Here is a 13,047-nt window from a genome sequence, read left to right on the forward strand (position 1 = left end):
TAGACAAATGTTTAAGCTCTAATACTTTTTTTCAAAAAATTCTGCTTTAGTTTATTACAATAAATAAAAAAATATTTCACAACATCCTCAAATATTGATTAAAATATTGCACAGTCAGTGTATAAAAATAAACTTATTAAATTTGTTTAGAAAACAAAACTATTTTTTATGAGGCTAATGATGCAATTTTTGGATTTATCAAAAAATTTTTTAAATTATTCAAAACATGCTCGATAAAAGAAATAACAGTAGTTATTGCTCCAACTTAGATAAGATCCGGATAAAAGAAAATGACGTCGTTATTGTTATGATTTGAGTGTTACAATCGGGCTTCAACCACTGATTACTTATAACCTTGAATACTTTTTTCATTTTTCTCTTCGTAAAGGATCATTTCAGTTTTGTTGTGAATATATTATATTTCCAGTTGACAGATTGCTGTTGCTATAAGACGAACGTAAACTAGTTGCTCTCCAAATAAAGAGTTTCTTTTAACGAAATATCGTTCTTATTCATTAAAATATGTTCGAATTTAACATATATACGTGGTTAATTATAATATTCACTTTGGCTATAGTTGGTATTACCGGTTTTTTGCGGTGAGTGAATTTTTTTTATAAGAAATTTATTTTAATCAATTAATTCGTATTTTAACTTCACATTCGAAACATGTCAGGTATGCCGACTTTGACTTTTTCCGAGGAATCATTTCCGAAGCGGTAGTAAAAGACTAGCGGAAATGCAATTATTGATAAAATTAACTTTTCACTGTTCGTATGATTTACAGTCATTTTGGTTACTATAACTTGCTCTTATGTATAAGTTTGATTTAATTGCATTTATTGATTATCAAAATAACATCAAATTAAACTTAAAAATTCTGAGTAAACTAATGTGAAGAGTGTGAAACAATCAGAAAACAAAATAACAGTTGCCATTCAAATCAAATTTCTTTAAGAAAAATCATTAATAAATAATTTCCAGATGCATTTCAATACATTTATAATTATTAATAATATTATTTTATGGCTTTTTACTGAAAGGAAAACAAAAAATCAACTCATAACAGCTTTGTTACATTAAAGTTCATTACATTAATTCCAAGAAAGAATAAATTTTAGTAAATATTTAAATTTTTTATTATCTTATTTAATAATATCTATACGACAAAATACAAAATTTGAAAGAAATCGTGAGAATAGTTCACGAGAAATTGAATTTTAAGAAAGTGGTATTTTTAAAATTTGATTTTTCAGGAATCGTAGGTAGTAAAGCAATTTAATTAAAAAAAAGTATCTTTAATATTTGAAGCATTTTTATATCCCTACTTTTTAAAAAAAATTTCACCATGAAAGTTTAAGTTGGCAACTAGATTGATTATTTAGCATGTCATTTTTGATTTAAGAAATTTAATCAAGAACAGTATTAAAAATTTCGACTTCCACGTTTCATAACTGTTTAAAAGACATATGCAAATAACTTGTAAATCATGTAATTGAACTTTTAAGTGCTTATGAAAAACTACTGCCTCAATTAATTTGCAACCAGAAAAAATAAAAATAGTAGAAGAGTAACATTGACACAAACAAAAACAAATAGGCATGACTAATTCCTGCGAACCAGAATATATTAGTAAATTTAAAAATTATATCTAGATATCAAAACATGCCAGCTCTATTTCCAAAATTAAAACCTTTAAAATTTACTGCAGCATTTTATTTACATCGTGAATATAAAACATTGTGTACCAGTTTTTCAAAATTTTTGCCGTTGCAGTTACCGGGTAATTGCATTTCTGCCAACTTTTATACCACAGGGGAAAAACCATCCTCCAAAAGATTGAAAGTTGGCAGGTATGCAATTGTAATTTGATTAGCATGTTATTATCAGAGAGAAAAAAAATCATCCTCCAAAAATTGATGGTTGGTGAGTAGTTGTGATTTTTACCAAACTTAAACTTCGCTATGAATATTACGCTTACGCCTCTCCCAACTAATTTTATTTTAAATTTGGATGGAGTAGATAACTCTCTGGGTTAGAAACTCTGTTCGCACTGTATTAGTTAGGCAGTAGTTGTAAATCAATTTACATGTTATTTCCACTGAGAAAAATCATCCTCCAAAAGATTGAAAGTTGATACAATTTACATGTTATTACCACTAAGAACAACCATCCTTCAAAAGATTAAAGCTTCCAGATATATAATTGTAATTAAATGTACATGTTTTAAATATTGAGTAAGAATTATCTTCCGAAAGATTGATAGTTGGAAAGTGAGTAGTTGCAATTTTACCCAACTTAAACTTCGCTATGACTCTCCCCCCCCCCCTACCAAACAGTTTTATTTAAAATTTAGATGATAGAGAGTAGATAACTCAATGGGTCAGGAACTGTGTTCGCACTTTATTAGTTAGGCAGTAGTTGTAATTCAATTTACATGTTATTTCCACTGAGAAAAATCATCCTCTGAAAGATAGAAAGTTGGCAGATATAAAATTATAATTTAATTTACATGTTATTACTCCTGAGAAAAATCATTCTCCGAAAGATGGATGGTTGGTAGATGCGTAGTTGTAAATCTACGATCAAACTTTAAACGCTGTGTGAAGCCTTAATTTCCAGATTGGTGAGTATCCATTTGAAGAAGCAAAACATTTGAAGTCACTGTTAAAAAATACTTCCACTGTAAGCAAGCTATGACTCTCAAACTAGCAAGTCTGAAATCCATCTTTCTTGAGTTACATTTCAATAATCATTAAACTATAATTTATCAAGACCAATTTGTTTCAAAATTTTAAAAAATCTCCTCAAATTTAAATTCTCCTCAATTGTTTCAAAATTCCCTACTTTTCTAAAACTGAACGTGTTAAATCTTGTTTTTAGGTACATGGGAAGAAATGATGATTACTGGAAGATAAGGGGAGTGAAATATCATCCTCGTCAAAGTTTATTTAAGATCCTTAAAGTACTTTCTACATCGGTAATATTTGTTTTTATATTTTTCCCACAATAGTTACTATAGATATGGATAAAATTTTATTTAAAAAAAGGAACTGTTAAAATAAATTAAGCATGCGCACTAGGGTATAAGTTGTAATAGTTATCAAACCTTGCACAAAAGCTTTGTTTATATTATTTATAGTAATAGTCAGATATTTTTGAGCTGTCTCATTCTCAACATTCTTTAACACGTTCACGCCAGGGTGACCCACCGGTGGGTCACGCTAGATTGTCTCATCTTGGCAGCGCACCGGAGTAAAAACTGGTAACAATAAATTTCATTTTTTTCCGGGAATAATAAAAATCCATAACTTGCAATTGTTTTTAGCGGATGCAATTTTTATATTGAATTGCTAATTCGCCATGATAAATTTCCTACAGTGAATTGTTATTGTTGAGAATCGATTAACTCCTCCCGAATATTATCTAATATTGAAATAGTTCTTCTGCCAGTATTTTCTCTTCTGCCAGTATTTTCTCTTTTCCCGTACCAGTATTTTCACTTTTCCCGGCATGAACGTGTTAAGAATGCTGAACCAAAAAAACATATTTCTTAAAAATCATTTAAAATTATGCTACTTGATTCCAACGCTCCATTTGGAAGTATGTTTGTTATCTTCAATTTCAGCTGACAGATACTATAACCTCTTTACATCTTTAAAAACTTCACCGATTTCAGCAGGAGATTTTTCTCAAATATTTAAAGATATTTTATTTTTGGTTTAATATATTTGATTTCTAAATGATTTTGATAGTTTCTAAATATAAAATAATTTAAACAAATATATTAGAACTGTTACGAGGGCAGTAAAGTTTTTGATGCTAGCGAAATTGAAAAAAAATTGAAACTATCCTATGTAGCTACGACGCCCGGGCGAGCATCTATGGTTGTAGTTCATAAGTGCTTAGCTCTTAAGTTGGCGATAAGTTAACACAGACTATATATATACATAGCAAAAAAGAGAGAAAATTAATAAGTTATATTTACTGCGCAAAAGCTGCAAGTATATAGAACTCATAAAATAAGTTTAAAAACATAGGAAAACATGGAAAATAATAAAGATTAATGAAAAGAGAAGAGGAAAATTATTAAAATTAAATATTTTTGAAATTATTTAAAAAAATGTTTATTTCAAAGTTCAATTCTTAGTCAGTTAAATTTCAGAAAAAAATTGTTTTAATCAATGTAACAAGTAAAAAGTTCAGCATATGTCTATACAATAGATTAGTTGGGCAGTTATGCATTTTAGTGTTAACGAAGGAAATTAACTTTTGAAAATTTATCCCCCCTTCATTTAAATATTATTTTGCTAAACATTGCCATAAGAACGTGCAAGTTCACAGCTGTATTTATCTATGAAAATAAAAATTGTAGTAAGGTGATGCAATCCAATGAAATGTGTTGCAACTTCTAGAGTGACTAAACATTACTTTTATGGGGTTAAAATTTTTTTTTTTTTTACCGATAGCGATCTGTTGTTTTGTTTACATAATACATATTGTAAAAAATACTGTTGTGAAAATTATTTTTTTGAAAATTGTAAATTGTAAAAATTACAGTATTGCATTAAAAATTAGATAATTATTCAATACTTTTAGAAAAAAGTGACAACGAGAAAAAGCTTAAAGTTTCAACCGCGTTCCTGACCTAACTATTGAGCCCATATAGCAGTTTTCTCCTATATTTTGAGGATTAAAAAATCAAAATCCGTAAAAAAAAAAGGTTTGTTCATTAAGATATAGACATATTTGTGTCTGATTTTGTTACGCAAAATATCATGCGCCCAAATTAATTGCCATATTTATGGTATCCTTCGAACCATGCATTAACATTGCATCTTAATAAGTAAAAATGTAATTATGAAATTAAAAGTTATTAAATTTTTTCTCTTTTTTATTTTGCACACTGTACACCGAAATGTCTATTTTAAATACCTACTTTTAGCTGTCTCGGGATTTTTGCTAAAATTCTTTAATTCTTTGTATGTTTGTTTTCACAGACTTTTCCTGAACTGGTAAAAACAGGTTACCATGAATATGGACGAGTATATGGGTGAGTTATTTTTTTAGGCCTTTATATAATGTCACGTTAAAATATGTCTGAGATAAAGATTGATTTATAAAAGAAAATTCATTTACCTTATTACACCAAAACTGATTTGTTTCATGAAAACTGCTTTTATAACAACATAAAACTCGATAAAAATTATTCGAATGAAGAACGCTTAACGCACAAGAAAAAAATAACTTTCCAGTGTTGACCTTTACTATTACCAACATTTGTCAAAAAAAAAAAAAAAAAATTCGTTAGTTTTCTTCTTTATTTTCTGAAATTATCAAGAGATGTCCAAACAAATCAGAGGTAGGAATCGGCTTTTAAAAATAAATGAAGTTGGCATTAAATACACTTTCTACAGTCACTTAAAGGGTTAAGGAAGATTTTACACATTGCCTTCAAATATCACCTGCTTTTTTCCACACCGAAATGTTTTTCAACTGTTGAAATATTTGTAAAGCTCGAATACGGCATCTGGGAAGAAACCCCGTTCCATGTCTTGACCCTCCCCCCTTCCTTCTCCTCCTCTTCTTAACTGTAAAGGAATGTAAATATGATATTTTCTCCTTTCTTAGTATTTTTCGTATTTACGTGTCAAAAATATTTTTTCCAATTTCCACTACATTTTCTTTTAGAACTATGTTCAATGTAGTTTTAAGTCCCATATAGTTTCCTAACTTAAAAGTTTTTAATCTATTTGAAAATCAAAACAGAAACCCACGTACTTCCGTCTCCTTTGACTCTCCACTCGCAAATGGTGAAAGCAAGCGAAGTGTTGCTATAGGTAGAGAGTTCTACTTTACGCCACCTGTAGCCCATTTTGATCGTCAACAAAGAATGTCATACTTCCAAATTACATCGTTTTGCTTACCCAAGCAGTAGGAAAAACTTGTAGAAATTTTTTTTTTGTTTCTTGGCATAATGAATTACAATGCAATGCAGGGGGACACAAAAAACAGGAATTTTTTAAATGCGTATGAGCAGGTGGCAGCACTGTGGGCTAATGACCTTGCACAAGTAAACAATATACTATTTTAGTAACCATGGATCTGTAGAACGTGCAGCAGCGTGATCGCCTTAAAAATGTTTTATAGAAACAGTGATAGATTATAAGCAGCGCAGAGGGAGTTCCAATGATTTTGCATTTTAAGACGACATGATACCGTCCCATCAAAACACACTGTATGAAGTTGGAATAATAGCTTTAAAGAGATGAGACTTATCCAAAAGAAAAAAACCAACAGGGCGACTAAAAAGTGCTCGCTGAGATATTGCAGTGGTCAATGAAGAATCTGGTGCTTAATGTTTACCTTTAATTATTCATATGTACTAGTAGGTGTAATAGCTTTAAACATTAGTTAATGAGAATCTTACATTAAAACACAAATTTCACTACAGCTAGAAAAAAAAATCCACAGGGCAAGGCAAGTTAGTATTTCTGCCTCCAAATACTAAGGAATTTTGAGGAATATTTTTTTGAGTTGCAGAAAAACTAATGCATTAATATTTTAATGAATAAAAATTTAAAGTATGTTTTCCACTGCTATTATTAATAATTTGTACAAATATTTATAATAGGTCAAACATCTTAGTGATTGTTCTAGCAATTCTTACTAAGAAGAAATGTAATACTGTTTCTTTTTCTTCTTTTCTTATAATACATTTGCATTTGTACACGACCTCGGAAAAAAGTAATTCACAATAATAACGGCCAGCAAAGTTGAACACCTTTGAAGCATCGAGTTGATGAGGTTATTAATAAAGGGTTGGGGTTCTCAGTCCCACTTCTCCAGAAGAGCTCAGTTTGTGGGGGTGGTAGACGTCCAGCAATTCATCTGCCTTGGATGTCCCAGGAATTCTCAATTGGGTTCATGCCAATTCACACGCTGACTAATCCATTCGCATGATTCCCTCCTTCATAAAAAAATCGTTAACCAAGTTTGCACGAAGCTGCCTGTAATTGTCGTCCATTAACACGAAGTCATCTCCAATTGCTGCAGCGTAAGGGACTACAGTAGGTTTCAGGATCTCATCTCTATATCAGCTATCTCTATATCAGGATCTCATCTCTATATAGAGATCGGTGCACCCATCAATGGAGATGCCAGCCTTGACCATCTCTCCCCCATGGTCAAATCTTACACTTTCTTGCGCGAACGCAGGATTGTTTCTAGTGCCACGATCCCTCCAGTTGAAAATACACATATTATCAGGATGAACAGAAAAACGGGACTCGTCAGAGAAAATCATTCTGAACCACTCATTTCTCCTCCAGTTTTCCTCCCAGAATTCTTGAAGATGATAAACAGAACTTAAAATCTATTACAAAGTACAACTTACGAAAAAAACTTTATGTTTTTTTCTTCTTTTTTTTAAGAAAGAAAAATCCTTCATAATTTTCGTCCTGCTGGTGAAACCTGCCTTAAATTAAGCAAGTAGCACAACTGCCAACTTTCGGTAGCAGTATAGCAACAACCACTTTCAACCGTTATGACAGTCACTTAATTTATGAAAATCTAACCAAAATTTATTGAAGGTGGTATCTTTCTTTTATTTTGTGCGCTATATTTTGAAGCTTTATGAAATGGTGCAAATATCTTTCTAGTGAGTGAGCGTCGAAGATTAATTTTTTTTTGTCAAACACACAATGCAGTCCAGGTAGCTAAATTATTTGACACAGAATCTTGGAAAAAATTGTTTATCTTCTAGAGCGCTCGATCGCTTTTAAATATTTTACAGAATGGGCTGCAATCATACCGTCGAATAACGATGAGTAGCACCTATGATCAATTGAAAGCTTTGTTAAGTTCAATGATGAAACTTAAGCTATGACGAAAAAGTTAAGTTCTATGACGAAAAGTGGTCTACTATATATGAGGAGGCGAAACAATATTTGTTTCAAATTTCAAAGCTAATTAAATTTAGGAATGAATTTTTAAAAGGGCTTGAATGAATTTTGAATTTTGACATTCAATCAATGTATTCTAAGAACATATTGCGTTTACCAAATAACGAAAGTATTTGTGTCGAACTAGATTTATTGAGCAAATATTTCCTTAGGGAAGTCAATGCTATTCAAGATTTTAACCTCCAGCCCATCTGAGCAATTGCGAGCTCACAATTCAAAGAGGGCTGTTTTTAATTAGTTAATTAGCGTAGTCAGCACGATACGAACAAATGCAATAAAAATATGTAAAAAATAATTTATTTTTATATAACTTGTATAAGAAATTTAAATAAAACTGATTAGTTAATTTTTTGATGCATTTTAGTGTGTATCATCTATTCACAAATGGAGCAGATAATTTCTAGGAGACATTAAACGAATAAACAAAAGTATTATTTAAGTATTATTAACCTGTTTTCTTAATTAAAATTTGGAATGAAATTAAGACAGAAAAAAAGAAACATTTGTAGCAAATTCCTTTCCCTAACATGTTTCGGGAAGACTAAAATAAACTTTCACTATTCCCAATTATAAAGTATTTTAATTATGCTAAAATAAAATTAAAGTGAAAATAATTCCATTGCATTAACATACCCACATTGATGCTGCAAAGTCATGTTATTTTCTCTGATTTATAAATACCCTAAAACTAACCTGCTTTAAGTCGGCAGATAAACTTGTCTGTTTTATCCACTAAGTTCTATTTCATGATGATAACGATAGTTGCAAAGAAAGTTTATATCATTTTCTGATAGTTGCAGGAGGGATTGATGGTTAAAGAAAATTTCATCCACTTTCTGATAAACTAAAGTGCTGAAATTTTAAGTGGAGCTCTGTACCCGACTCTAATCAAAATGGTTAAATTAGTTTTGTTTTTGTTAAATTAAAGACAAAATATAACTAGAACGTGTCACTTTTGAAGGAAATAAAATGTTAATCGATCGATGGTGATAACAGTTTACGAAGGAGATGAGACCTATAGTATTTGATTATTGTCCGATAAAAACAGAATCTCTTTAGACCGTTTAAGAAACATAGTTTTTTATTACATTTTATAGTTTCATTTTATTTTATTATCATTTTTCAGGACTTTTTCGTTTTCGCAGCCCGCCATTACGATTTCAGATCCAAAACTTTTGAGAGATATATTTGTGAAGGATTTCAATTACTTCAGCCACAGGCAGGTTAGTGATGCATTTTATTCTTCAGGTAAAAATAAAAAAAGCTCTGAAACACAATACTAGTCATTTTAATAACCTATAAAATTATAAATATGAGAGGGGACATTATAATGATAAGCCACATATATTGTTTCAAATTGTTTGAAACAGCAGTTTAAATGAAACACCTTTTACGATTCAGCTCTGTTGTTGATTATCTCTGTTGTGACTCTGCCGGAAGCTGAAAATAACAAAAAGGTTTAAAAACTTGAATATTTGATGCACCTTTGTGTCAAAGTTGTAAAATAACAGAGGTCGCCAAATAATAACTCTATGCTTCCGGTGCCATGGACTCAATCAGGTTCAAAAATCTCGTTTTCATGCTCAAAAGAGCATAAAAATGCGGTTGAGACAAATGGACATACTGTGAAAAACCTAAAGAAGAACAAACAAAATGTGCAAACTGGGTAGGAGCACATCCATCTACATACCCTCAAAAGATGCGTTAAATTTAAAACAAAGGCATGATAAATCCAGAGTGCGAACTCAAACAGTTCACAAATCACCGAATGCGAGTCTCATAAGTCGAATGAAAGACGATTCCTTGTAAGTCGAATGTAATAAGATTCCAAATAATTTCTTTATCGTTGTGATCATAATTACAGAGGAAATGGTATTGCAATTCTAGCCAAAATTAATCTTTATACGGAATACAACAGTAACAAAGAAGATTACAAGAAAATCTCTATACTTCTTAAATATGACAATCATAAACTTAAAATTACCGCTGCTTACTATTCGCCAAGACATAGCCTCACTGAAAATAATATAATAAATACATTACCCTCTCTGAACTTAAAACGATTATTGCCTTTTTTTTTATTTATTTATTCTCTTTTTTGTTACTTCAACATTATTTTCAAAGCCGCAGACGAGAATACATGCGTTTACACTGTGACCTACAAGTTTTCATGCACTTTCAAGGTTTTATTAAAATAATACAAAATAAATCAGGCAAAAACATTTTGCATTAAAGTAGCACTCATAAAGTTTCTTTACAATAAATTCTTTGGAATAATACCGCCTTATATTTTCTAAGCAAGCTTGAGCATCCCCTCCTACATCAAACAGCTCTTTCTATGAGTTTCCCACCAGAGATCATTTTTCAAAATATTTAAAATTGATTCCTTTGATATTTTGAGCTCTCGGGCAAGCTTTAGACCGCAACTCTATATGCTTCCTCATATCTTTTCCCTGACTCTTTTCACAGTTTCTTTTGTTCGAACCGACCGCGGTCAGCCAGTTCTCCTGTTAAAGCCATATCATGATAATTTCTGCTAGTTCTGTAAATAAAATCTTTCATCATTCCCAGATCTTTCAAGTCTCTGAAAATTTTGCCCCACTGCTCTCCTTCGATGAATTTATTTATCACTCTTTCTCTAAATTTCTACACTCTACCGAGAAAAAGGAAATCGTAAGTAATACAGGATATATGCTTGCAATAGCTTATATATTCCTTACATTAAAGTGTCGGAAATGAATTGGAACTACATTAACACTTTGTAATTGTTTGATATGCTTTTAAAGTTGTATGAGAACTTTTTGTTCACTGTGTGCATAAAACAAAACGTTTCATAGAAATGTATGCATTCAGACAAAAAATTAAACTAAACTAAAAAACATCATTTTGAATTGAATCTGCAGCTTTGCAAATCAGATTTGAAACCCCCGAATTAGGTAACATCATTGCATAAATGCATCACAAAATTTGTTTCCAGGTGTAATTTATTAAATACAAATGTTTCAAATTTGCCTTTTTCTTCAATTGTAGGATCAGGCATTTAACGATAAAATTCTGGACACCATGATCTCCGTTTTAAATGGAGAAGATTGGAAAAGAATTAGAACCATCATATCTCCTGCATTTACTTCAAAACAGATGAGAAAGGTAAACAACACTTTTGGAAAAAAAAGGATCAAAGAATTTCTGAGAGTTTTGTCAAATATTACTAATAAGGAAACAGTTTTGTGTGTTTTTTTTATTTTCAACCAAAAAAAAATCCTTCTGAAGGTTCCAATCTGCATTTATTCCCGTTTTCAGCTTCCAAATTTTTCGCTTCTCGAAAAAAATATTTTGCTACTTATATTTTTCGGTAGACTGTAAAATTGTATTTTCACAGCTTCGGTTTCGACTCTAAACCATTTGAGGTTGCTGGATTGATGTTATAGGACAACCTACACGGTAGAAATGAAACTCGCAGAATTCGCTAATTTACCTAAGGTTAGGCTTAGCTTTTATGTTTGACATTAATGGACGTGATTGTACTCTTATGCAGAGATGCATGCCAACTGCTCCAATATCATCGCGTTGTTGATTAACAGGACTTCCCCCAATAGTTTTTTCCCCCAATGGTTATCCGATTGACAGTCCGTGAAAATCCGACCATAAGATCAAAAGTTATTCTGGGTTGTCCGTTTCTTTTTTTTTATTTTGCTCACTGAACATCCTTTGATTTACAAATATTTTTTTCTTCTTTTTGCAAATAGGAATGAGTAAATATCTATTGTTATCTATGAAGGTTTTTCTTGAATTTAATTCCGTGAGTTATGCAAGGTTTTTTCGGATTAAAATAGTCTTGTATTAATATCCTGTGATTTATGTATGAGTCATTTTCACGATATAGAAGAAAATCATAACTAGTCGAGCGAATAAAAATATATTGTTTTGTAACTACTTTAATGTTATTTTTTAAAATTTAATTTTAATTCAAACGTAAATATGTTCTTGTAATTTGAAACGATGTTATTATTAGCACTATTAAATATTGACACTATACTATTAAGTAAAAGCTATGACACTGTTTCAATATTTCCGTGTAGTGGTCAAAAGAAAATTTTACCAAAAGGAATTCACAGTAATCAGTTATAATCTTCATACAATATGCATCAGAAATAAATTATATTTTTTTATAGATGGAGAATATCATCAATGGCTGTTCCAAAACTGTTCTGAAGACATTTGAAAAATATTACGAAAATGGAGAACCGGTTGATTGCAAGGCGTAAGCATCATTTCAATCATGACGTTTTGTTTTCTTCAGTATATCTAAAGTAAGGATGCCCCTATCCACCCTTGGCGGTGACTATGATAGTGAGGTAAAACTATTTCAAGTCACTGTTTTGGACAGATTTTGGTTCCGGTCTTCTCTTCTAGGGCCAACACAATAGACCGCAGAAAAGGAATCTTTTTCTTCGGTCTATTGTGTTGGCCCTAGAGTGAAGAAAAGCTACAATTCTTGAAATACGCTATTCGTGTCTCCATAGCAGCAGATGGCCTCGAACTTTGTGGTGGAGGGCGTTCTTATCGTAGACAAATTATATATTGATTTTTATAAAAAGCACTATAATATATTTTTTTTTTAGATTTTACTAAAGAATTCTCAATAAGCAATATTTTAATACTTTGTATGTTTCCCAAATATAAAAAGCTCACGGGTTGTAATTTTAGAAATTTTGGAACAATAGTAGCGAAACATTCAGGGTTACATATTAATATTAGAGGAGTTCACCACAGTAAAGTATATCTAATTAATCAGTTCGCATGAGGGCATATAAAGTAAATGTAAAGTCCTGCTTAAATCGATGAATCAGAACAGAACAACGCGCATAAGAGTGATTTTTAGTGACAGATGATGGGAGTAATGAAGGTATTTGACTTGAAATGGTTATAGCTCTAGGCGAATATTGTCTAGGTTTAATGGCTGTTTACAAATGTTGCAAAAGTATTCGTCAAAGATGTTATACACAGAGATGCCAACTTGCTATGGACAGCGAATAAATTGTTATTTGTATAATAAGCGAATAATTTTATTAATTGTAAGTCC

At 30.9% G+C, this 13,047-nt stretch overlaps 1 protein-coding gene across 1 annotated transcript in view; it reads left to right on the plus strand.

The window, feature by feature from the left end:
- The first annotated feature begins 309 nt into the window (after window positions 1-309).
- The window catches only part of LOC107443935 (cytochrome P450 3A9), a 36,466-nt gene continuing 23,728 nt past the window's right edge, over window positions 310-13,047 (plus strand). Inside the window, exons 1-6 of the mRNA XM_087163428.1 lie at window positions 310-599; window positions 2,884-2,980; window positions 5,001-5,053; window positions 9,091-9,187; window positions 10,995-11,111; window positions 12,137-12,225. Of these exons, the coding sequence (XP_087019554.1) occupies window positions 523-599; window positions 2,884-2,980; window positions 5,001-5,053; window positions 9,091-9,187; window positions 10,995-11,111; window positions 12,137-12,225 (530 nt within the window). The 5' untranslated portion in view covers window positions 310-522. The remainder of the gene's footprint in view (window positions 600-2,883; window positions 2,981-5,000; window positions 5,054-9,090; window positions 9,188-10,994; window positions 11,112-12,136; window positions 12,226-13,047) is intronic.

The sequence above is a fragment of the Parasteatoda tepidariorum genome, chromosome 5 (genome assembly GCF_982258835.1).
Source record: "Parasteatoda tepidariorum strain Cologne lab strain chromosome 5, Ptep-v5.0, whole genome shotgun sequence".
In the NCBI taxonomy this organism is placed as follows: Eukaryota; Metazoa; Arthropoda; class Arachnida; order Araneae; family Theridiidae; genus Parasteatoda; species Parasteatoda tepidariorum.